The 23,359-nt window shown below is 42.1% G+C and overlaps 1 protein-coding gene across 4 annotated transcripts in view; it reads left to right on the top strand.

Moving 5' to 3' along the window:
* Positions 1 to 23,359, top strand: part of Eip74EF (Ecdysone-induced protein E74) — a 287,703-nt gene that overhangs the window by 232,454 nt on the left and 31,890 nt on the right. For all 4 annotated transcript variants that reach the window (XM_022087089.2, XM_022087086.2, XM_022087087.2 and 1 more), the window contains one exon: positions 22,791 to 22,961. In XM_022087089.2, coding sequence (XP_021942781.1) covers positions 22,791 to 22,961 — 171 coding nt within the window. The remainder of the gene's footprint in view (positions 1 to 22,790; positions 22,962 to 23,359) is intronic.

Genomic DNA, 23,359 nt, shown 5'->3' with positions numbered 1-23,359 from the left:
GGTTTTATCCTATAAACGTGCAATGCGTGACTTATGATCTTGCCTGTACTTTCCCTTTCCATTTGGTTGCCCACGGAATCGAAATGTGTGACTTGCTCGAAATGGCAGAGTTGTGAAATACTCTGTGTGTGATTAAGATGGTACAGAGTCTGACCTGAACTTGGTCTGAATCCGGGGACTGTCTGTGGTGGGAGTGTGATGTAGAGGGGCGGGAAATGGGTGACCTGGTTTCTCTTCTCTCAGAGTGACGGAGAAAGTGAACAGCGCCTCTGGTGCAGGGAGCAGGTAGATGACAGGTAGTATCCCAGCCAGGTAGTCTGGGGCGGAAATAAGGGATGTTTGGGCTGTGGGGCTTGTCCCTGACCTATAAACACCCAGACAAAGAATAAAAGATTCTTTTGTTTCCTCTGGGAGTGAACAAGTGCTCACTTTCATTTTTATGATGGGTTCAAAACTTCGTAACCGTGTCCTTTATCCTCCGTATTTATGACCATTTCTGGGCTATGAACACAAAAACCACCGTATTTTGGTGACCCTAATTTTCACTTCCTTTTCCAAAATACCATATATGTATATAAAAGAAAACGGAAGTAGAAATCAGGATCAGGGTCTGATGCTGCATTGTGCTTCCTATGGCAGTCGAAGTATTACGAGATTCTCAGTGACGTCAGCACTGAATGGTTAGAGATGTGTGTGGTCCATTCTCAATTTTTGAAAATGAATAAAATTGGGTGAGTCACGTGTCAGAATTATAGATGATGGCTGCATACAATGATTTAGAGGCGTTGTTGGGGTGATAACATTAAGTCGGATCGTAAAGAAATAGGGCGTTTAATAAATTCGACTGGACAGGGCAAGTTCCATTGGCGGGCTCTTGTGAACACAGTAGTGAACCTTAGGGCTTTTTAAAAAGCAGGGAATTTCCTTTTGAGTAGCTGAGCCACTATCAGTTTCTCAAGGAGGAGTCTGTTTTCTTGAGTTAGAAACATAAATGTTGATATTTTAGCCTAAAGAATGCAGATACAGTTATTAAAAAGTCTGCAGTTGTGTTCGAGTTTAAACGTTTCATTATTACTAGAAATTGGACAAAAGTGATGGTTCGGATTGAGATGGTATCACGCGTTGTCCCTCGTGAGTTTCCGGTGTGAAAGTGCTGCCTCCTTGATTTGTACAACGAGAAGATTGCGTCTAAATGGTTCGAGTGGGATGGCTAATATTTCCCCCCCCCCCCCCCCACTTCCTGTGGTATTGGGTTAGCGGCCCGTCGTAAAGTTGTGAATTGAACTTGTTGCTGACCCAGGCGCACCTTGAAGGGTCACGTGATGCACTGGCTGAAAATAGTTGAGGGCAGCGTCCCGCCGCATCGATTCTGGCCTTGAGATTCCGCGAGGCGCGCAGTCGCCGTTTCGTATGGTAATGAAAATTGATTTTCCTCCGTGCTCTGTGGCCGTTGTTTTACTTGCGCTGAAATTCAAGTTCCATTTTAAATGCACGCGTGGGGGTTACTCGGCGCCCGTGCCTTTGGCAAGTCGTAATTTAAAAGGAAGATGCATCTCGCACAGAACTTTTGGTGGGAGCAGAAAATAGATTTTAAAATGTCTGTCACTCTGATGATTCCGTAGCCATTGGGAATCAGTTCAATCCGAAAGGCAAAGAGTGTGATTGTTTATTATTATTATTATTATTATTATTATTCCATCTATTCACTACTTTATAGGGTATTTACTTCTATGTACCCGTGACTAACCTTGCCCCCTGAGGTACATAATGGAGCAACTATTTCCGAAATGCATTTTGTTTTTAATACGTGTTACATGTGTTATATCGTTTTATTGTGAGGGATGAGTATATATTTTAGATTAGCGTCTTTCGAATGATGTATGATGATTATAATTATTCTTAATTGTTATAAGTCTGTCGTCATTGTCATTATTTGTGGTACCCACACTGTTCATAAAACTAACGTTCTGGGACACTTATGAAAAGTCAAGTTCGTTGAGTAATTCACTCTATTAATAATTGTAGGTCGAAGAACCTATTTAAACCCGAATGCAATGAAACTGTTTTCTATTGGGTATATAACTAAGCAAGAATTTGATGTTTTCGGAACGTCTTCTGGCACGTACCAGCAGAGAGAAAGAAAAACTAACTTACGTTTTATTTAGAGCTAACAAAATAAAACTGTTTCATCCGTGGATTCTTAGTATTTCCTCGGAGAGCCTATGTAGAGTATCACTTACGGATAAATTATGTTCCCGGTTTCGGGGGACACTTGGATTCTGGGTGTGCTGAATACGAGACAGATACTTTGACAGTAAGCAGTAGCTGTTATAGGCCTACGAACATGTAGACATGCACCCAGCAACAATATTGAACGTTTCATGTCGTCTTAGTTTCGTTTGGCTGTGCCAAGATAAAATCATATTTGTAATTCGCAGTGTTAGGAAACTCCCCTTCACGTTTCTCCCAGGTCTGCATTGCGTGAGAGTTTACTTCACATCTTCTGTGCCCACACCTTCACGGCATTAGCACAAGGGAGTGTTTACTTTGTTACCGTATCTCAGGATATCAGATACTTGCCGAAGTAAATCTTTAACAGTTAATAAATGGGCTGCTCTGTCGTAGAGATGAAAATAATTACTAAGGGAAGGCACAGAGTGATGCTCACCCCAACTTATTCCAGACCAAATCTTGCTGGTTAAAGTGGGTCTAAATGTCTTAAACCTTTCAGACTCACGTTATCGGGATAAGTTTTTACGAGGAAGGATACACACATGGAGCGGATATAAAACAATAATCCTTTTCCGGTTTTCTAATCTATTTATTCTCATGTTACTGCTTCGTCTTTTTTTGTTCTCTCGCCACCTCTTCCCTCTTCATCTCCTTATTCTTGTTTTTTCTGGTCCGTCCAACCTATCCAGTGTGTACGGTGGACTCTTGCACGGGTGGGTGGGGGGGGGGGGGAAGCCCGTTTCCGAGGTTAAGAACGCTGTGCCTCCATTTTCGTATACGTCTGCATGGTGTGGTTCTTAGTTTAGCACCAGGGGCAAGTGTACGTTGTCCTCTTCGCCTCTTTTTCCATAATTTTCACTGAGGGTGTGAATTTGATTAATGTAGCTCAGGATCGGGGCCGGTGGCTGACTTTTGTGAACACAGTAGTGAACTTTCGGGTTCTATGTAAGAATAACTTGACCTAGTTTGATGAAAAATATTGATGTCTCTTCTGTAGATTTCATCTCTCGTTTTCACTTAAATCTGCATATTAGGCCTATAACGACTTTACATAGAAATTTAAGTTAGGGTCTGTCGTGAAACTATGCCATGTGTCTTTTAGACCTGTGAATGTTTTTTCCCCCCTAAGGTGAGGAAAGGGTGCTTAAGCCTTGGTAATGGGAGTCGATATACTAGCTACTTTCATTAAGAGTTTCGAACCGATAAATCATGCTAGTTTTGTAATCCACAGCGCATTTTGCTAGTATAGAATTGAACTGCAAGATAAGATGACTAAGCCGTGGTCCTTACACACCCCATTGCGACTGGGGTAGCCATGACTCAACATATTGAGGGCAGGGGAGGTCCAGCCTAAATGCGATCATTGTTGCTATGGTAACATGCTGATGTCTGTTTCAGAAAATAGACTTTTATTTTATGTGTAGGCTGTTCTTACATGGAAATTCTAATGCCTCGAAAAATTTGAAGTGTTAAGTTCGATTCCACTCCACATTTGTAAGCCTACCTTGTTTTTGAATCCATAACAAAATAGGAACTCGCAGGAATTACTATAGGCTTAAATTTGTTATAGTTCCTTTAGTTGTAATTTTGTTTCGATTTATTTGTCAGAATTGTACACTTGTGTTCGATTAACTTTCGACTTCATTAAAGTGGCGTCTTTAAAGACACGGGCCTGATGTAAAAGTGGTAACACAACGAAACATTTCAAACCCATTAATTTAATTCTGAATGAAGCCTGGTAGAATTATAGCGTTTTGGCGCCTGAGGGGCCCAGTGCCCTTGCGAGAAGATTATTTTTGAATACTGAATCGCCGCCAGCAGTTTCCCTTCTGCGGCCTCTCTCTGCGTGTGCAGTTTTCCTGGTCTCATCGCATGCCGCACTTCCGCGTTGCAGGCGGGGTTCAAGGTGACTCGCGAAGCTTCATGAATGTCAACGGGAAGTTTAAATTTTTAGTGGCACGTGCGAGTTCGTGATTGACTTTCCCTTAAGCGTAAGACAACGAAGTACTCGGGAACGATTGAGAGTTCACACGTTAATCGATCGGCATTCAGCAACCGCCAGCAGAGGACATACGTGACAACCTCAGTGTTCCTCGGGTTATTAAATAGAAGTTACATACCGGTAGCAGTGATCAGATATGTGGATCGACAGTAACACATCGAAGGTACGTTCATGTCGGAGTTTGAGCGTATTAAATTCGGGGAATGCTTGCTTACCATTTTTTCCCACCACAAAACCTAAAGATTATTTTGAAGACTATAACTTTATATGTTGTGTATGTGTGTGATACTTTGTTTATTAGCTTAAAGGAACGTGGTGAGGTCTGAGAACAAAACGTTGATTAGAATATGTGAATCGAAGAGAGACGAAGTAACGGGATGGAGAAAATTACATAATGTGCCATTTTCAAGATATGATTCGACTTAACAGTTTTAAGAGGATTATAATGACGTGTTATATAGCGTTCAAAGGGGAAATGCGAAGAAAGTTTTAGTGGAAAAAACCCCCCTGAAGGATGGTGACCACCTGGAAGATCAGGGCACAGATAGATGACAATTTTACAATGGATCTCAAGGACACAGGGTGTGTAAAGGAATTGAGTGAATTATCTCGGAATTGGCTCCCGTGAACACGGTGATGTACATTCAGGTTACACATAATTCGGCGAATTGACCAACTAACCATCTGAAGAAAGACTACACGAAAGTCGGACGACAATCGCAGTGCATTGCAGATTGCAGATCTACTCATCGCTGTGGGTCGGATAGCTTTGCTGAAAAATATATGCATCGTCGCGATGAATGGATTGGGACGAATTCTCGATGTGCATTTGTACACATCGCAAGCTTAAGTAACATTTACTATCTTAAGAGGCTGGGTAAACCCTGTAAATTACACTTAATTTGACTGATTGCTGTGATGCGTGATCATGAAGAACGTTATTGAAATAAAAGTGGAACGAACTGTAATGAAAATAAAATTCCGATGAAGAACACAATGTGGCTTTGGAAATCTCGTTTGGAGCCACCCGCTACCGAGCCGGGTATTTCACACGCCCACACCACAAGTAATTAAGATTTTTGGAGCGCTTCTAATTAGTGCATAGTCTATAAATGGACGGCAGTGGCCAAATCGACCGATCGATGTGTTACATGCAGAAACCTCCCTACTTGCAGCTACCGACGTGTGCTGACGTCGGCAGCGGCGCACATCGATTGCAGTGACGTCAGGACCTTCACTCACCCCCCCCCCCCCCCATTGTACTCTCTATAAATACATTTCACTTTCGCGATCCTGCTCTCAGCCGACCGTGCGACTAACGTTTTGGTGGTATCGTAATTTCATCGTTCTTTTCAATCACCCTTTGCGACTACTGAGGAAACTATTGGACCAAGGAACGATGTAATTCAGGATAGGTCCATCGCATAACAACGAAGTTGGGGCCTAAAAGCCTACAGATGGCATAGTGTAATTAGAATAATTATATTTATAAAAGGGTGACTAGATTTTAAAAACTAAAAGGACGGGACACCTAGCAATACGTACATATTTAAACGTTCTTGTTCTCACACATCACAACCGAACCACTCAATAGCACGTAACATAGTGAAATGCAAATGTTATTTCAACTACAAATGCAGATTTACACTCCACGAATGAAAGATGTCTGTAACCCGGTTAGTGAGTACCGTTGCCAATAATACCCTAAATGTGGAATTAAAATCATAATTTGAACAAAGTACCATGTACCATAATAATATAATATGATGTAAAACACAGGTTATGTTATATTTAGCTTTATTTATGCAGCTTTTGTGTTGACACTTTCATATTATGCTTCTGCTAAAATTATATAATTGTTTAAACTTAAACTTTTACTCACCTCCGATACAGTTAAATTGAATAATTTAATTACGTCTAGTTGCAGACGTTCTTTCACAGCTGACGCGCAAAACGCTCTGTTATTGTTCAGATTTAATTTTACAAATCAATTTCTCAGGCCGCATACATTACAGGTGTATGTACTTGAATCTTATGAACTGTACTTACCTGGTTTTCGCCCGGGATGTCTTATCTTTTTAAAGACGTCTTGGCTTATGACCTGTTTAAATGAAAGAATGAATGAAGTAATGAATTTTCGCGTCAGTCGAGCGTACGGCCATGTTTTTCAGATCGAGATAATGACACCATTGTGTAAACAGTTTTCAATACATATTTATTTTGTTCTGTGCTAATGTTCCGCTTGTGGCAGCTACAAGCAGAATTGTGTTTGTACGAAAACCACTCGTCCTCTGGCAACACAGAAACAGTGATAAAAGTCTCGGGCCTACCGTAATCTGTGGCAACTGTGTTCTTTTAATGTGTTGCAGGCCTGAGATATATCAATTTCTGACCAGACACCTGTCTTCAACGTATAACCGTTGCCATCATATCGACTTTTTCCTGTCACGGAAGTCCCCAACATGGTCGCTCCATCGTGTTTTATGATTCCTCTCAGCTTTTCGCTGCCTGGTGCTATATTCGGATCAGAAGTTGCTTACCAATAAGAAGTGCTGCCAACTGTCTTCGTTGTTTCATTTCCACTTACTGGACTTTAAGATTTCCGTTGCTGCACGTTTTTGAACAGTTCTTTCCTTGTGTATGATCGTGTTATATTTCCTATCAGCACACATTTGTGCGTATGTGATTTTTTTTCCTTCGGCTGCAAATAAGATGGGGACTTGGTGTGAAAAATATTACTGAGACTGCTAACTGCTCTAGAACCAGCTGGCTGGAACATTTCTTGAAGATGAATTGAAACCAAAACCAGTATAAATTTTTGGCGTGAAGTCCACAGGAAGAAGAAACATGGGCAGGTCCGGGAAATGATATAAGGACCAGCTTTAAACCTGAGAATGCAAAGGGCCAAATGTTCAATCCATAATACCGTATTTTCTCGACTTGAAGACATTATCGATTCTAAGGCGCACACTTGATTTAGTAATGGGTTTTCATGTCAAAAGAAACGCGGTATCGATTCTTAGACGAGTTCAAATGCGACACACACCATCTTCATAAAATTTAAAATGAGGAAATATGACAGTATAGATGTTTAGTTATTTGCCAGTAACAGGCTGAATCGAAAAGAATCTTGTTTGCTTTTAGCATTTTGACATTTGTGGTGAGAACAAAGTGAGAGCAAAAATGTAGGCATGTCTTAAATTATGACTTGGCTCCCGTGTTAATACAGGAAAAACCCGATAGCAGGTGCCATTGTATCATCTCTGGTAAATGAAAACTTGAATGTTTGGAGGTGAAGCGAGAATCATGTGTACCTCCAAGGCTTTGGTTAGTTGTAAACTGTAAATCTGAGAGCACACAGATGCTGAGATGTCACGCCTCAGAGTTGACCCACTTTCAGTTAAATAACAGAACAGAACTGCATGATAATTATGCAGAGTTTGCGCAATGACTGATTTGTCAGCAAGCGACAAGCCATTATGTCGTCACCGTCGTCGTCACCGTCGTCGTCACACAACTTCCTTGGCACCCGCGCACGGCAGGAAGAATTCTCCTGTAGACCAAGCATTGGTGACGCTTTCCACAAGTTTCACGCTTTCATTTTCACACTTCTTGCTGTTCAGATTTATAAGCGAATCCTACCATACGGATTTGAACAAGTATTTTCGCTATTGTGATGGATAGTTTATAGGTCGCTAGGAATGTGCTATTTTTATAGTCCAAGGGAGAACTTACAAGGTAAAAGGGACTGGTTACGGGCCGGACGAAGGTTCAGTGCGTGGTAGAGTCATTGATTTCTCTCTTCGCCACCGCTGTGTTCAGATCAGGCTCGGGGATTTCCCCAGCCTTCTTCTCAATGTGTTCAGAGCGCGTAATGCTGACCATTCACTGACACCTAAGTAGTGCTGGGGTTTAAGACTTGTACCTGACCTGATACTTAATTAAACACAGTGACAACATTATTCCACTTTGCCATTTGTATTCTATTTGTGTGGACTTACCCCATAAATTTCTGTTTGGAGTTTATTTCTCTGGTTCATACGCATTTATTTTAATGAGGTAAACTGCTGAGTCACGTGTCTTGATAGACCGCACAGTATAGGATTTGTTCCATTCTACGTTTGATTACCACGAATTAAAACCCGATTTTATTGTGGCACAAGAGCGAATGTACAGGATGATTCAAAAGTCTGCGCATGCCCCGCGTGACACACGCAACTTTCTGCACTACGTTCTCACAGGTGCATGATTCATGATATAGTATCATCAGCTTGGAACAAGTGAAACCCTTAACGGCAGCCTACCCACCGTTTCTTGTTAAGAAATAGTTCTCAAAGTGAACTTAACTTTGGTCTTCACAAAGGAGGCTTAAGTCAATACAAATTAGCCTGTATGCCTTTAAAGATATGAAATTTAAATGTTGAAGCAGATATAAATGACAACCGCAAGACTACAGTGCCAGTTTGGTTTTATGTAATTCCAAAACCTAAAATCATTTCTTGCTGGTGTTCGCATAAAATTGTTGAGATCTGGTGTTCGTTTATGGTTTTGGGGATTTATTCTTATATGAGAGCTCTTTTACGCTCGTAACAATTTTTCCCGGTAAAATGTTCAAGACGATAAGAGAAACAGAAGCCAAGGAAGAGGAAAGTATCATGATTGTAGGTAATTGCATTAAATTTATATTTATTTGTAATTTTCTATTCTTCAGACAAATCGCTTCACCCGTAGTATTATTACAATGCTTATTCTTATCTGCTTTTTGTGAGGAGTCAGTGAAATACATTGACTTACCTAGGAGACCGAGAACAATTACGTTTATCAAGTCTGTTACTGATAGTTAGGTCTCTTTGTTAGTTCCATCTGCGTCTTGATCTTAGTCGGTGACGTGATTGGCTCTGGGCTGGACAACCAAATTTGACAGAAGTTAAAAATGCGTGAAGCTGTATCTCCACTTCCGTCTCTGGTTCTGAAACTTTTACGTACTGGATTCCATTACCATAATAACAAAGGCAGAGACACATTATTAGATTTAAAGACGTACGTACATGTTTGGACAGATATGATGCATGTTTCTGTTATGTGTAGTTCGGACCACATATTAATTTCAGAGTCTGATTTAAAGTCAGGAGAATAGCGAAAGTGATGTTCTCTTTAACTTGCGTTTATTGAAGGCGCTGTGGGGCCTAGATCGTCGTGTGGAACTTGGTCTGGGCAGCCCACTTTCCCCTGTCCCACTGACACAGTTAGGCAGCTCCTCCCCCCTCCTCTCCGCAACGTTCCTAGCCTAAATGAAAAGTGAAAACCCACTGCAAGACAGGCATGGCCTCGAAACGTGTAATCTAACACAGCACGGCTGCAGAACCAACCATACACCACACTCGTGGGTTGAGATAAGAACACGGAAACACTCACCTGTATTGCCAAACTCATTAATAACTCATGTTGTTGTTACCGTAGTGAATGGGAGGTCTGAGTTCGATTCCTGACAGATTTGTTAAAGCTATTGGATATTGTCCGTTGTCTGAGAAACATTTTTCTCTCGCAGCGGCACGACTGTAAAATTTTAGTTGTTAGGTGTCCTTCTTCAAATTTCATCTTTAATTTTGCACTTGTCCTCCTCCTCCCCCCTCCCCCCCATCTCTCTCCTGGGAGTTCTAAGTACGATTCTGTACCCCGTCCTGAGCCATTTGAAGCCATACCACATTCTGCACCCTGCTCCCATCTATGTTTAGGCCTTCTGATTGATACATTCCCTTCAGGATTTCGGACCAAAATGTTCCAACGAATTTCTTAACTTCCAGGTGTTCTACATGCCACACCCATCGCACACGTGATTTGGTACCCGAAAACAGTGTTTTACCAACCGGGGGTCCGCAACTTGTGCCTACGAGGTCGAGTAAATTCTACTCTTTTATTTTATTTTATTTCATTGCTTTTACTTTAAAGCTTTTTCTCGTCATTTTGGAATAAAAATACAATGAAACAGAAAACCCACAAACCTGGATTTTAGGTAGTGTATGTACTGTTTTATAAAAATGTAGGAACGCTAGACGTGAAGATGTGGTAGAAATTCCACTGCCGACTCATTTCCTCAATCGCTGTCGAAAGTTTGACGGAAATGTAGGCTTGCCAGTGTCTCAAGACGTTACGACACTGCTTCGTCCCACAGGCGGTTCCGGGCGACGTGCTTTAACACTTTGGCTTTGTTCATTCGCCATCCGAAAGCGTTTCAAGAAAATGGCTTTGTTATTATAAGCCTGTTATCTATTTTTAACCTACCAACAAAATTAATTCGAAGTAAATTAGTTTCCTGACTATATGTGGTGTGGACGAGAGGGGTTGGATTCCTGGCAGGAGTAGAGTTCTCTTTTCATCTGCACTTCCACACCTGCCCTGATGCCCACTCAGCTTCCTGTCAGATGAAGGGTTCGGGTCCTGTTCGCGGTCGTACCTAGAGGTTTACCACTTCATCCGAGCTTAGGCGTTTGCGGTCTCTGTCGGACTGAGTTCGACATTTAAATATCCGAGTTCCGGTCCGACATCGTATATCTGCATGCAATAAGAGATGCTTAGACGTTGCCAAAGTCTTATCTACCCACTCGGACTTGCTTTATTCTCTACCAAACGACAGGAAGCAAAATGGAACCACTTATCACACATCTCACTAGCGACTGTGGTACAGCCCGTGAAAAAATATTTCAGACGGTCAGTATTCAAACAAAAGGAACTGTAATCCTCACAGAACATATTTTCACCATATTTAACAAAGTATCTTCCGTTTTATGCAAGTTAAAAAGAAAATCAAAACTGTACATAATAGTAGTTCAATGTACACAGCTTAGTGGCATTTAAATAGACCAGCAGAGAGACTTAGTGGTATTTAAAATAGACCGCAAATGGTTAAGTTTTACTCATGACGTCATGATTTAGCGCAGAGAACTTTTTATCTCAACAGTAAGTAAAATAAATATACAACGGCTGATGACAATACCATACCCGAACTTGAATCTTTTTTATTTCTTTAAACGTGTTATAATCTCTACGTGTAGGCTTGTGTCTACTTCTACATTTAAACAGATTTTACTTGTCGTTATCTGGCAAGTCTGCAGTTGACATAGGGAAGATAAATTTGCTGGAAAATACTGCCTAAATACCCCATTGATTAGAAATGAGGCAGTTTTAAAGTTGACGGTCTAAATTATTTGTAAATTTGTTTGGAAAGTAAAAAATCAACTCGCCTCAGGCGAGTGAGCAACATTTCTTATTTTTCTTGTTTCTTTGCCATGGGTAGGATTCCATAGTTGAGAGATCGGTTCATTGAAAGACGTTCATGCACAGAGGTCAACGTGAAGGAACATCCATTTCTGGACTCGAACCCTGGATCCCATTGTCAGGGATCTGCTGGAGAAATTTTAGTAAATACGTAGTTCGTTTTGATTGTGCTCAGATTGTATCGCCAACGTTTCAGTTGCTGCTGGCAAGATCCGATATTACAAAAATATGCAATGAAACGTAATGAAACGTTGGCGACAAAGAGGCAGACAATGTAGGTCGTTCTCTCCTTGAGTGAGCATTGTTTTATTAAGCCCATCCATCACTTGAGACTTTACATAGGCGGATTTTCTATGTTCTCATTATACGAGGATTTGTCGTTGCTTTCAATAACATAATAGGGCATATTACAAAATACAGTGTAAGTTACATATAGCATGGACCAATACAATAATCTCTAGATGTTCCAGATTCTAGTTATATCTTAACACATAAATGAAATCGCAAAACAAGTTGTTGATTCTGATATACGTAATGTTGATATGAAGTGTGTCATTGAACTGTCTAGACTGACTACCTTCCTTTATTTTGGCTTATTATGTCCGTAGCCAGGTTCAGTGACTTGCCTATTGGTTCACGGTTTTTATATTAACGATCGTGAGACGTGGACGCTTTAATCCCTTAAAAGGACCAAACTCTCTTTATTTAAATAAAAATACGCTGTTGTTACATTGTAGAAATCACCACCACATAAATATAGGTTCTTACTAATTGTTAGGGCAATTGGTGAGAAGGAAGTGAGGCCTATTAGCCAAAATAGACAGGAAGACATGCAGAAATATGATAGTTAAAATGGGTGGCATATATAGTTAACCACTAACCAGTAAGGATTAATTTTGAGATGCTTTTTAGTTTGATATGCAGACTTCGAAGACTCTGTGGCCCCGAGTACCGAGTTACATTTTCTTATTCTCGTTACCTGAAATTCTGTTCTGATGGATTAAAACAAAATTGGCATATTTTGGCGAATTCATAATTCTGGAGTGCAGGTGAATACCGATTTGGAATTTTTTAAACTCGGTCTGCGTTTATGTATCATGCAAAATTGGATTTGGGGGGGGGGGGGATCTGAAGTTGAAATCGACATGTGAAAAAGTGGCGGCAAAACTGGCAGATGGCCGTTTTGTAATAGGAAATAGGAACTGAACACTAATAACACAGTTCCCAAAGCAGCACACACAACATATGCGATTTGAGTTTCTGACACACACACACAGCATGGGCCTCGACATACACGCAGAAACTATTTCTGGGTATCTAAGAACTTGCCTGTCCCTGCCATCCGTGTGGACCCCACTGCGCACACGGAAATGGTTGCGTCAGGGCTGAGTTCATACCCCCCCCCCCCCAAACGTTGCCTGTGGAGGGGGGAAATTGGGTAAGTGGGTCGCTGCATTACGCGACGAGCTCTTGGCGGGCTGTACGTGCGAGAGTGAGCATTATTAATTAGCGCTGCCCGCCATGTTGATATGTTGACGGAAATTTCGCGAGAGGGAAGACAGTTTCATACCCATAATGTTTGTTCAGTTTCCGTATCCTAAGAGCGCAAGTTTCTGTATTAAAATGTAAAGACAGCAGTTTCCCCTGTTTCAAAATGGCAATAATGAACATTGATTGAGTTCATTTAAGAAGTGGATGCTGAGGGTGGACTAGGAGAGGTGCTTCTACACTTTTTATTTTCATGATGAACAGTTTGAGGAGGATGTAGTGGCCTTTGTCTCGCTCTACAGTTCCATCCCTTCTGTGGGGGTTCCCTGCATTTATACAAAGCTCTCTAGCAGCAGGCAGCGATCCTTGGTGTCAGGTGTACTGGGGGATGTGCCTTGTCTTCGCGCCATATCGACCTGAAAGCGAGAGTGGCTGGCTGGCTGAAGTAGGTCAGTGGTCTAGCCAGCCTGCGTTCATCCGCCCCGTCACTACGAACTCCCTCTCCCTTTTTCTGATTGATTCTTCTGGACTGCAGAGGAAAGATTCACTTCCCGTGAAAAAAAAACCTCAGCATGTCTTCTGTAGATCTAGACGTCAAGTCCACAAAAGAGGATTCGGGTTGGAAATAAAAGATTTGCAACACTGCATTTTACTCTTAGTCAGTGCTTAGGTAATAGACGTGGTTTCCGTGTAAAATTAAAGACTTGAGTTCTTCATAAACACGCATGCACATTTACGAAGCGTTGTTTGCCTTGTGTCTGGACCAGGATAAAAACGTATCACAAAGGAAGTTTATGTAACGCACGTGCCCATTGGCTGTTAATCGATTCCAAATCGCTAATTGTGCCAGATGCAACCTTCTGTATTTTTTTGCCGACTGGTGACGTAATTTGATCTACAGACTCACGCTTGTGATCGACACCCGCGTACATGTTTCTAATCTTGTACCATTCTATATAAGTGATTTTCTCCTAAATTAAGTATTTAATTTTTTCTGGACAATTAATAAAAAAATACACCAGCAGTTTTGTTAAAGAGCGTTTTGAGTAGGCGTTAATATATCTATCGGTCTGCAAAAGTAAGAAAGTAAGTAGGATTTTTAATACATTGCTTTTTAAATTTGAATGAGTTGTCATTTATAGAGTAAGCCGTACCCGCGAGTCGATCGACGAGAGTGAACGTAGCCCTCAGGTCTCCAGCTGTACGTGGCCGTGCCTTGCAGCACCGAGAATGGAATGATTTAGGTTCTCCCAGTGCACGAACAAACTGCTTTGTTAACTACGGATTATGAAACTGGTACATAAATGGAAATTCCAGTTACTTTCGTTACATGCGATAATAACTGACGTTGGTTATGAATCCAGCTATTCTGACAGCTCCGTGTCATAGAACGAAGATGACAGAACAGCCTTCTTGTATACTTCGCCGTGTTGTCTTGTAGAAGTTAACAGATGTTTCAGAGGTGTGTGCTCCGATGGCTTATCGTCCTGATGATGGAGGCAGTACGCATCTTTGAAACGTCGGTCAACTTCTACGAGACTACGCGGCGCAACATCGCAGAAGGCTGCGATAATTATACTCGCCACCGTGAGAACCTGAATTCTCACACCGTGTCCTAGTTCTGCAAAAGTAAATAATTCAGGAGTGATTCACACTGTAGGATATGAATAAATTAATAAAACGAGTTGGTCACTGAACTGATCAGTGGATTCATACAAGACGGTAGTAGTCGTGAACTCTTTTGCACAACTGCCTCTCATCGGATATTAATTGACGTTAAATGATCTGATTAAAACAAGTTCAGTGTTATATAACTGTCAGATCAATTGTAACACCTGCTACATTATATCATGAATTCAGAAAATGGCGCCACAAGACAATCATATTAAATTCTTTCAAGGAAAAGAATTTATCTTCGAAAATTCTCATAATGAATTACAGTACTGTCTCATGACAAATAAAGTAACATCTTAACACGAAATAAGTTTCTAACCAAAGAAGTACAATTTCCAGGTTCAAACTGGTCGTTTCGCCTACGTCACTTGCTTTGCGGGTAGAAGGAAACAAACGCACGTACCGCTAAGTAAACCAAAGACATTGCCTTCGTAGGGATTCAGACTGCGGGGTACAAAGTATTGGCGCTGGGAAATAATGCTCGTAGTATGGACAGCGCATGCTTCGTATCACCCCCTCCTTCCCATCGTTCTGATCCCCTTGCCTTTTAATTCCAGCGGACGTGGATCGCTTAGATTCGTCCCGACTGCTGTACCTAAACATTAAATTTAAATTTTGAATTGTTTCTGAATCATGATCGTAGTTCTAGTTGCCTTATGGATGTTAATTCTTTAATAAATTTGTGTAATTTACATCCGTTTATAAAAAGAATACGGAATTTGGCGTTCTGTGGCACATTCAGTTACTTGCCGGCTTCTCGCTTCCGAGGCCCGGGTTTCCTCCCAGGACAGTCCACGAGGGATTTGTGGTGGACAGAGTGGAAATGGGACACTTTCGAGTCTTTTCATTCCACCCTTACTCCACATTCACTCATGTATTATCTGGGGAATAAACAGTGGGCCCATTAGCGATAATAAGACGAATTACCACCGAATCCTTATTTATCCCTGCTTATCGTATTTTTCTAATGATCCAGATTTTTTAGCAAAGGAAATTTACGTAGAATGTTTTCGATTCGACTCGGTTCGCAGTAGAGTAGGACGCCAAACTGTGGAAAGGTGCATTTTCACCAAGATGACCTTAATTCCGTTTCTCGATCTCGAGTGTTAAGTTGATAAGGACGTGACTGTCACCTTAGGGCGGTCCAGCGGTCGCCGGACCTTTCATTTGCGAGACTGTCAGACAATTGCAAGCTGTAACCGGGATTTGAAAGTTGACCAGCGGTGGGGTACCACGTCGAACCCAAACCAGTTCAGAGATAGTCCTGACGAAAATCACGAAAGTAACAGACGCCAGTAATCTTGTACTGCAGTGTAAAGCTTTTGTTTTGCTCTTGATTATGAGAAGAGCAGATGAAATTGTGAGATGGTATGATACCATTTAGTTAAGATTATTTCATCTTCGTGTCTTACTTAATCGTCCCGTCTCCTGCCTGAAACCTAATGGTTTAAATGTGCAGAACTGTAAATTTAACTTTTATATGGGCGTGAATCTTCGTCTGTCATTGTGCCTGGATTATTTGAGAGCAAAATTGTGAGTTAAATGTTTGGACGATCAAATCAAGGAGGTTGAGGTAAACTCGATATGCAACACGAATGTGAAAAATGAGAAATGTGTACATAATTTTGATGTGGAAACCTCTGTGGCATTGTCAGTGAAAACGAAATAAGATACACAGATGCATGTTGGGGAGACGAAATAGTTAATATCTGTGAGGGTTGTCGTAAGTAGAAGAAAATAGAATGAAATGGAAAGAGCATCTTCAAATAGGGACTGGAACCCTCATTCCTAAACAAGCCGAGGAGAAGGTGGAGAGGTCTGTAATTGAACCTGGAACAGGTAACTTGAAGAAATAGGACCTATAGGCAAAAGAACCGAAGCAAGGACGAGCCAATGGCATGCTCAGATGGCACGTTGGTCGGATCAAGCAGTTGTTTCTACCTGCCACGACACTTCTCTTGTGTGTTCTGAAAAACTCAAGGGCATGTGTAAATTGCGTCACTTGCCTTGCGATCTCGCTAGCAATTGAAACTGGTTCATAATTGCGTGATGGCGGGAAATGTGCGAATAATGGCGATGCCATCTCCTTAACTTGTCGTTGTGCTCGAAACATTTCATGCACGGTAATGTCGATGCCCAGGGCTTCCACTGGCCTGGCCCAAAATTCGGCCACGTGGGAACCTGTTATTGTTGGTTGGCATTATCTTCGCCGGGTTGGGCACCCCTTTGCCTCTTTTATCTCAGGTTAGATCATCCAGGCCTCAGGAGGATCTGGACTGTCCCCGAGGGTTTTTTCACCCTCCGGGCTAAGCCACCCCCTGGTAATGCCCCCAATCCCATTCCAAAACAGGAATATTTAGCCCCTGGAGCTTTATTGCCCGGCACTTTACCAGGATGATCGCTTCGTTATGCCGTGGCCCTCAGCGATTGTCGTCCGAAGGGCTGTGTGCGCTTCACGAGCCGCCTCTCTTTTGCATTGGCCTCTGGTCTTGGGTACCCCTGTGCTTCTACCGACCTAGTTACAGTATTCGTACAAGAATGACCTAAGGACGCCGTTGGACCACATTGTTGCGCAACAATGGCCTTGGATCACAGTAGTGCAACAGTGACCTACGTGATGTGCAATGAACACCTTTGGAACATGAATCAGTCTGCTCCAAAGAGTACACCTTTCCAGCCTCATTTGAAACAGATTTTTTTAGCTTAATACAAGAACACGTAGTCTTCTGAGTTTTCCAGTGAGTCTGATTGGCTGTTTCATCGTTAGATTTGTATCCGCGATAAATGAACATGATTACCAGTGAGGGCTGCTTCATATGCTTCGTGTTAACATTCAGATTCGTTTTCTTACTATTAAATAAACATAGCCTCAGTCATGTTTAATTAAATCTCGCCAGGTTATTAATGTTGCGTGACGTCACTGCCAGAACGGAAGCAGGACAATACGACGAGCGTGTGATTGGAGGCGGCAGGTCGAGGACATAAGTCTGTATTCCACAGTCCGGAGTACAGTTACACCTGTTGTAATTGGTTTGCCACCGTACGTCACGGTTAAGTTAGCACGTGTTTCGTACTTGGAATCTCAGCCCCGCGATCGGTTATCCTGATTCAGTCTTTTTTGTGTGTGTGATTTTTCTGATTTACTCAAGGGCAGAATGTTATAACGGGTTAAAACCGCTTACTTTTTATTCTCCATTCGCATTAATGCTACAATTGAACGTTGGTAGCTACGCTCTTGAAGCAGCGTCGTTGAACAACTCAAGAATAATTCGCAGGGCATTATAAAAACCCGGAGGACTAATCTAATGTCGACATCTTCACCGCCTTGAGAATCTAAAATCTCCTATACGTAATTTGGTTGAGATCTTTTGAATGTGAAGGAAACATTGTTATCAAAATAAGAATTCTGATGTTTTCTGTGATGTTATAACAACGAGGATGTGCGTTACATTCACAAACTTTAAGCTGTAGTGATGAAGATACCTGCTTTGTGTTCACCCCTCGACCCTGGTAACAGTGTTGCGTAAACGCGGGTTCCATTTTCGTGTCATGTAGGTTCTTAGGAGCGAGGAGGATAGCTCCCCCCTCCCCCCTCCAACACACCGTGGGAGCAATTTCCTAAGCTTTGAGATCTCAGAATGTAGGTCAAGGAGAATCCACTGAATTGTGGCAACGCTGCACCCACTTTCCGTCCCGATGGTGACATATTACGGTCTTGCACGACTGATTTGATTTGTCTTCCATGATTGAGGTTCCCTTTTCGCTGGCGCTTAAGAGCGGTAACCTGACGCCCAGTTACAGCGCAGACAGATCTCGTAATGTGGTGATTCCGGAGAAGCGAGGGTCGTGGAGCGCATTCTCCGTCACGGAACTTGATGGAACTGGATGCACCCCAGAGACGATGTAGCAACGAAAAGACCCCGGTTGCGCAAACCTTAGCTAGCAACTTCACTGAAACAAACCGGAGAATTTTTAAGAATTGTTTCCACTCTCTGTTGTGGACATGTAACGTGACTGCAAATCGGTAATCAAAATTTTTAAAAAGGATAAGTGACCAATGTACTGATGAATTAATAATGATACGAAACGAAGCGGTTATACCGTGTTCAAGGCAGCGTCCACTATTCTAGGATTTCGGTGGAGGGACTGAGTAAAACGGAAAGTCGGTCTCCAGGGCTGGAACCGCGCCTATACCTTCCACGATGTTGGAAGGCTTATGAAGACACGTGACGGCGTGGATTTCGTTGTGGTGACTCGTTAAACGCGAGGGTTGCTTTCCTGCGAATAGCCGCATTTTTAGAAAACGCGTAAAATTGAAAGCGTGTAAATGGACGTGTATTTTGTGAATGGTGCACCGTGAGAGGCCGTAATGTGCTTTGTCCGTGAAACTGCGCGCGCAACTGAGTGGTCTTGCGCTGCAGTTTCTACCGTAGTCGCGGATTGGATGTCAGTGTTCCTCATGATGTGAATTCAGTAGCTTTAGTCGAAACCTTATCACCGGTGACAATGATTCTCCGCCCTTGTTGCAGAGTTTGTGTGTTATAGTTAAAAACATGTTCGAGTCTGATTTTTAAATGCACAATTTTTGTCCCTTACTAATAGATTTTGATAATGCCTTTTTATAGCTTTAATGTAAAATTGAGAGCTAATTTACTTGTGTATGGGTTGTAAAATGCTGCTTTACAGCTGCATCAATTGGGTCTCGTTTATCCTGTTGTGTAAACGGGGTGTTTGCCGTATTACCACCTCTCTCCAGGTGGTCTGACGTATGTATTACGTCTCGTAAAAATAAGCCGAAAGACCAGCTGGGCTAGTACCACCAGCTGCATCGTTTATTGAGGCTCGCGTGCCACAGCGCTTCTGGCACCATGCAGATGCGATAGATTGTTGTGTATCCTTTTGCATAACAAACACATTCCTAGTCCTAGGTTTAAGTGTAAGGCCCGCCTTTAGATTTTCCCGTTTCGAAGCGATTTTACGCAGGCTATTGAATTCATTCATCTCATTTCAAAAAAATAAATAAATCAGTAATTTACAAGACATTCCATTGTTTTCTGTAGTTTTACTAGTTTTTATTCCTGCACTACCATATTCGTTATGCAGGTAAACTTGTACTTTATAAATATTTGTTGATAAAATATAGTTTTTTCTTTACAATACCATATTGTAAAAACAGCTTATATAATTCGTATTTCCCGTGCCATAAACCATTCTCACGGGTTAGTAGAATTAATGTGGTAACAAAATGTAGGCCTCATGTTGGAAATTATCTTCTTCCATTTTTTCTTTTTTTTCTCGTTCGGTGAGTAGAACTTGGCACAACTTTGGAAGCCCTGGTAACAATGATGACTTCGATGACGATAATTCAGTTTATTTTAGATTAAATTAGTTAGTAATTACAACAGCAATTATAGAATGAATTTTTAGACTATCAGTAGTTCCGACAGGAAACACGACACGAAGACTGCTTTCACACGTGAGCCCGTGAGCCGGTATGCAGCTCACGCGGAGGCGATAAGCAATTCAGAGTTCGGCTCTCGTGACCCACCGTTAGAGTTACCAACCTCACTCAGTCCCTCCAGCAACACATTTTCAGTGTATTAACAGCGTTCATCAAATCATGTTGGAACTTGAAGAAGTAATAGTAATATTTTATAGCATAAATATTATAATATTATAAATAGTACCTATTACAAACAACTTACTGAAGTTTCTTCTTTCCCACAATGTGCCTCTCCCGTATAAATACGTTGGCTAGACTGGCGTGATCTGCAGCCCACTGAGCCTCGTGTGAAAGCAGTCTAATAGTAGCACTGTTCCGATTATCAGCGTGTCGTCGTTTTCGTAAGTCAAATGTGGAATCATATCCGTGCTTAAGCCTCCCAAAATGAAGGCGGTCAAAAGCCAGGTTCTGACAAGTCGTGAATCGTCAGCTTCACGTTTCTGTCGTGTTTACTGCCAACCCCCTGGGGCGGTGGCTGCCCGGTGCCTATTCGTTGCAAGTTTTGTGCCACTGCAATTTGTAACATCTGAAGTCTGCAGTTCCGGCATTGAGCTCGATCTTTTTGGGCTGGTGATGGACTTTCCGAAATCTTACCCGCGTCTTGCAATCACCTAGTGGCCAAATAATGACCAACTAGCGAGTTATCATATCGTGCCAGTGTGAACGGTTGGTTGCCCGCCAAAATGGTTGTAAGAACCGGATTTGTCTTTGTTCACACTATCTACAGTTGCAATGCAATTAGTGTTTGGTGCATGCCAAACAAGCCTGGAAAACGTCGTATTATGGTAGATTCCATTCTTTCTAACTGGTCATTTACCCTGCATTACACATTAAAACTAATGCTACCTCACACCCACGATCAAATCGATGTTGTGAACATGTACTTGCTGAGCGCCATGCCATCTCAGCTACGTTGTAAGTTCGTAAAACGTGACGTTATCGGTTCACGTCATGCGTCACGGAAGTCACTCATATTATTTAGTAAACGTTCCAAGTTTTTGTTAAAAAATTGGCTGTGTCAAGCATAGTTTTCGTCGTGGTCGCAGTGTGCCCGTCGTTTGTTTCAGAGGAACAACTTCCTGGGCGTAGTCAAGGGCAATCCATGTTTGCCTGGTTTGCGTGTGCGCGAGAGTGATTTATATTGAGTACGTTGCCATGTTGGCGTTGTTTGTTCTCGCACAGGGCAAAGAGTTAAACTGGACGCGGCAACACAGCACCGGCTCTGTCGCTTTCTATCTCGTCAAGGTTATCTCCTCGCTAAGGTCTATGTCCGACAAGTGGGGTAACCTTGTGGCTGCGTGCGCACGATGGATGGACAGACGCGGAAGAAGAGAAGAGAAGAAATGAAAGTTGAACACAGCCGTTAGCATTTCGCTTTCCTTAATCCGTTATTATGACTTTTCTTCTTCTTCATCCGGTGTCGTTTTGACACAATTAATGGCCGGAAAAAAGAGAATGGTTTTGTCGTTGTTGTGATCCCTTGTTCAGCGAGAATCGTTTGATGGTTGAAAGTAGGACACTGGCCGGTTACAATGAGTTACAATGAGCGCAAAACAGAAAAGCAATTACCATTAAACGAAGCATAGTTTTAGATTTAAATTTGTTTGCGATTTTAAAAGAAAACTAATATAGCTATATCAGGAGGGTATTAGAAACTAAGAGATTCGTGGATTGTGTTATACTCGTATTGTTCATGCTGCCCAGACAGAACGTGGACCAAGGCCTCCCTGGAATGTTTTCCTTCAAAGTAGAAAGCTGGAGGTCTACTTTTGTTTTAAAGGGGTTACGTTAAAATTCATGGATCGTTGACAAGCAGCAGTCCGAGAAAATTTGCCGATAGTGTCAAAGATGTGGTGCCACGCGTTCTCAAATTTCAGTACCGAAAGGACTTGACTCACAAAAGTGGCTTTCTTACGCGCTTTATAAAATGCTGTTTGCTTATATGGGCGTGTAACTCTATCACTTCTAAAGGAAGAATATCGATTTTAATTTGAGAACTAAGTACAACTAGTGACAAGGATGGAGAAATTACATTTAAAGAAGTGTAGGAAGTATCCTAGTTTGAAAACGCTAAGGAAACATATAAATTGGGAGACCTAAGAATAGATGAGAGGGTAATATCGAGATTGATCGTAAATAAATAGGATTTTAGTGTTTGAATTGGATTTAAATGGCTCAGAATAGGTTGCGGTGGTGACTGTGCCAATGAACCATTGAGGTTTCCGTAAAAAGTGGAGTATTTTTTTGAACTGGGCGACTGGTAACTTTTCAAAGAGGGTTGAAATCGGTTTAGTTGGCTGGAGGACCTCGGTTGTCCTCAATGGCCCTCCTGGAAATGGGTCACATGATCGTACAAGTTCAGACCTTGTTAACAGAACTCTCTCGACAGTCCTAATACGAGATGATGGTCACCTAAGTTCGCGATGAAGTGGTTATAACTCTTCGCATTTAGGAGGCCCTGGTTTCAGTTCTCGGCTGTTTATAGTTGCCATGGGGATTTTCGACTTTTGTCAGTTCTTGTAGGCAAATATCTCTGTTTGTCACTGCCGCCTTCTTCCACATCCATCGGACTCCGTCATTTGTAATAACTCTCACATTCGGTTTCTTTTGTTGCAGTGGACACAGCAGTTCCGGGATCCCACTCGCTTCTTGATCTGGGCGTCACATCGCCGTCACCACCCCCAGTGAAGCGCGAGCCACCGGAACACAAAGTGCTGCTCCATGGTGCCATCGGCCAGCATCCTCACCTGGCACACCGCACGACCGCGTATACGACCTCAACAACAGGTACTGCATTTGACCCCCCGTTTTCAGAATTTTCGCATTCAGATCATGCTGTTCCCCTAGATGACAGTTTTATTGGTTATTGCACCTTGTGGCCTCGAATAGTTGGCCGTCGTTTCAGAGCTGCTTAGTGCTTCCATCATCAGGGCGATGAGTAAGTCGCTCGCGGAAAACTACGTGATAGAATAGGGGCAGACTACACCATGTGGAAAAGCAATTGACCACACATGGTGTACCCTGATTGTAGGCCCGTAGGCATGGCAGATTCCATGATTCTCGTTTTAAAAATGCAACTTTCCGGTTAACCTGTCGAGATAATTGTATCTTCAGCTGAGAATCGAATAGTGTTGGTGTTTTCATAAACGTTGCCGAAACGAGCTACCGGCTGTGTGCCAAATACA

This window comes from Zootermopsis nevadensis, unplaced genomic scaffold (genome assembly GCF_977971745.1).
Source record: "Zootermopsis nevadensis isolate Lab colony 2312 unplaced genomic scaffold, Znev_1.0 Znev_ptg000010l, whole genome shotgun sequence".
Lineage (NCBI taxonomy): Eukaryota > Metazoa > Arthropoda > Insecta > Blattodea > Termopsidae > Zootermopsis > Zootermopsis nevadensis.
The sequence above is the reverse complement of the archived record's forward strand: the minus strand, read 5'-3'. Positions and strand labels throughout refer to the sequence as shown.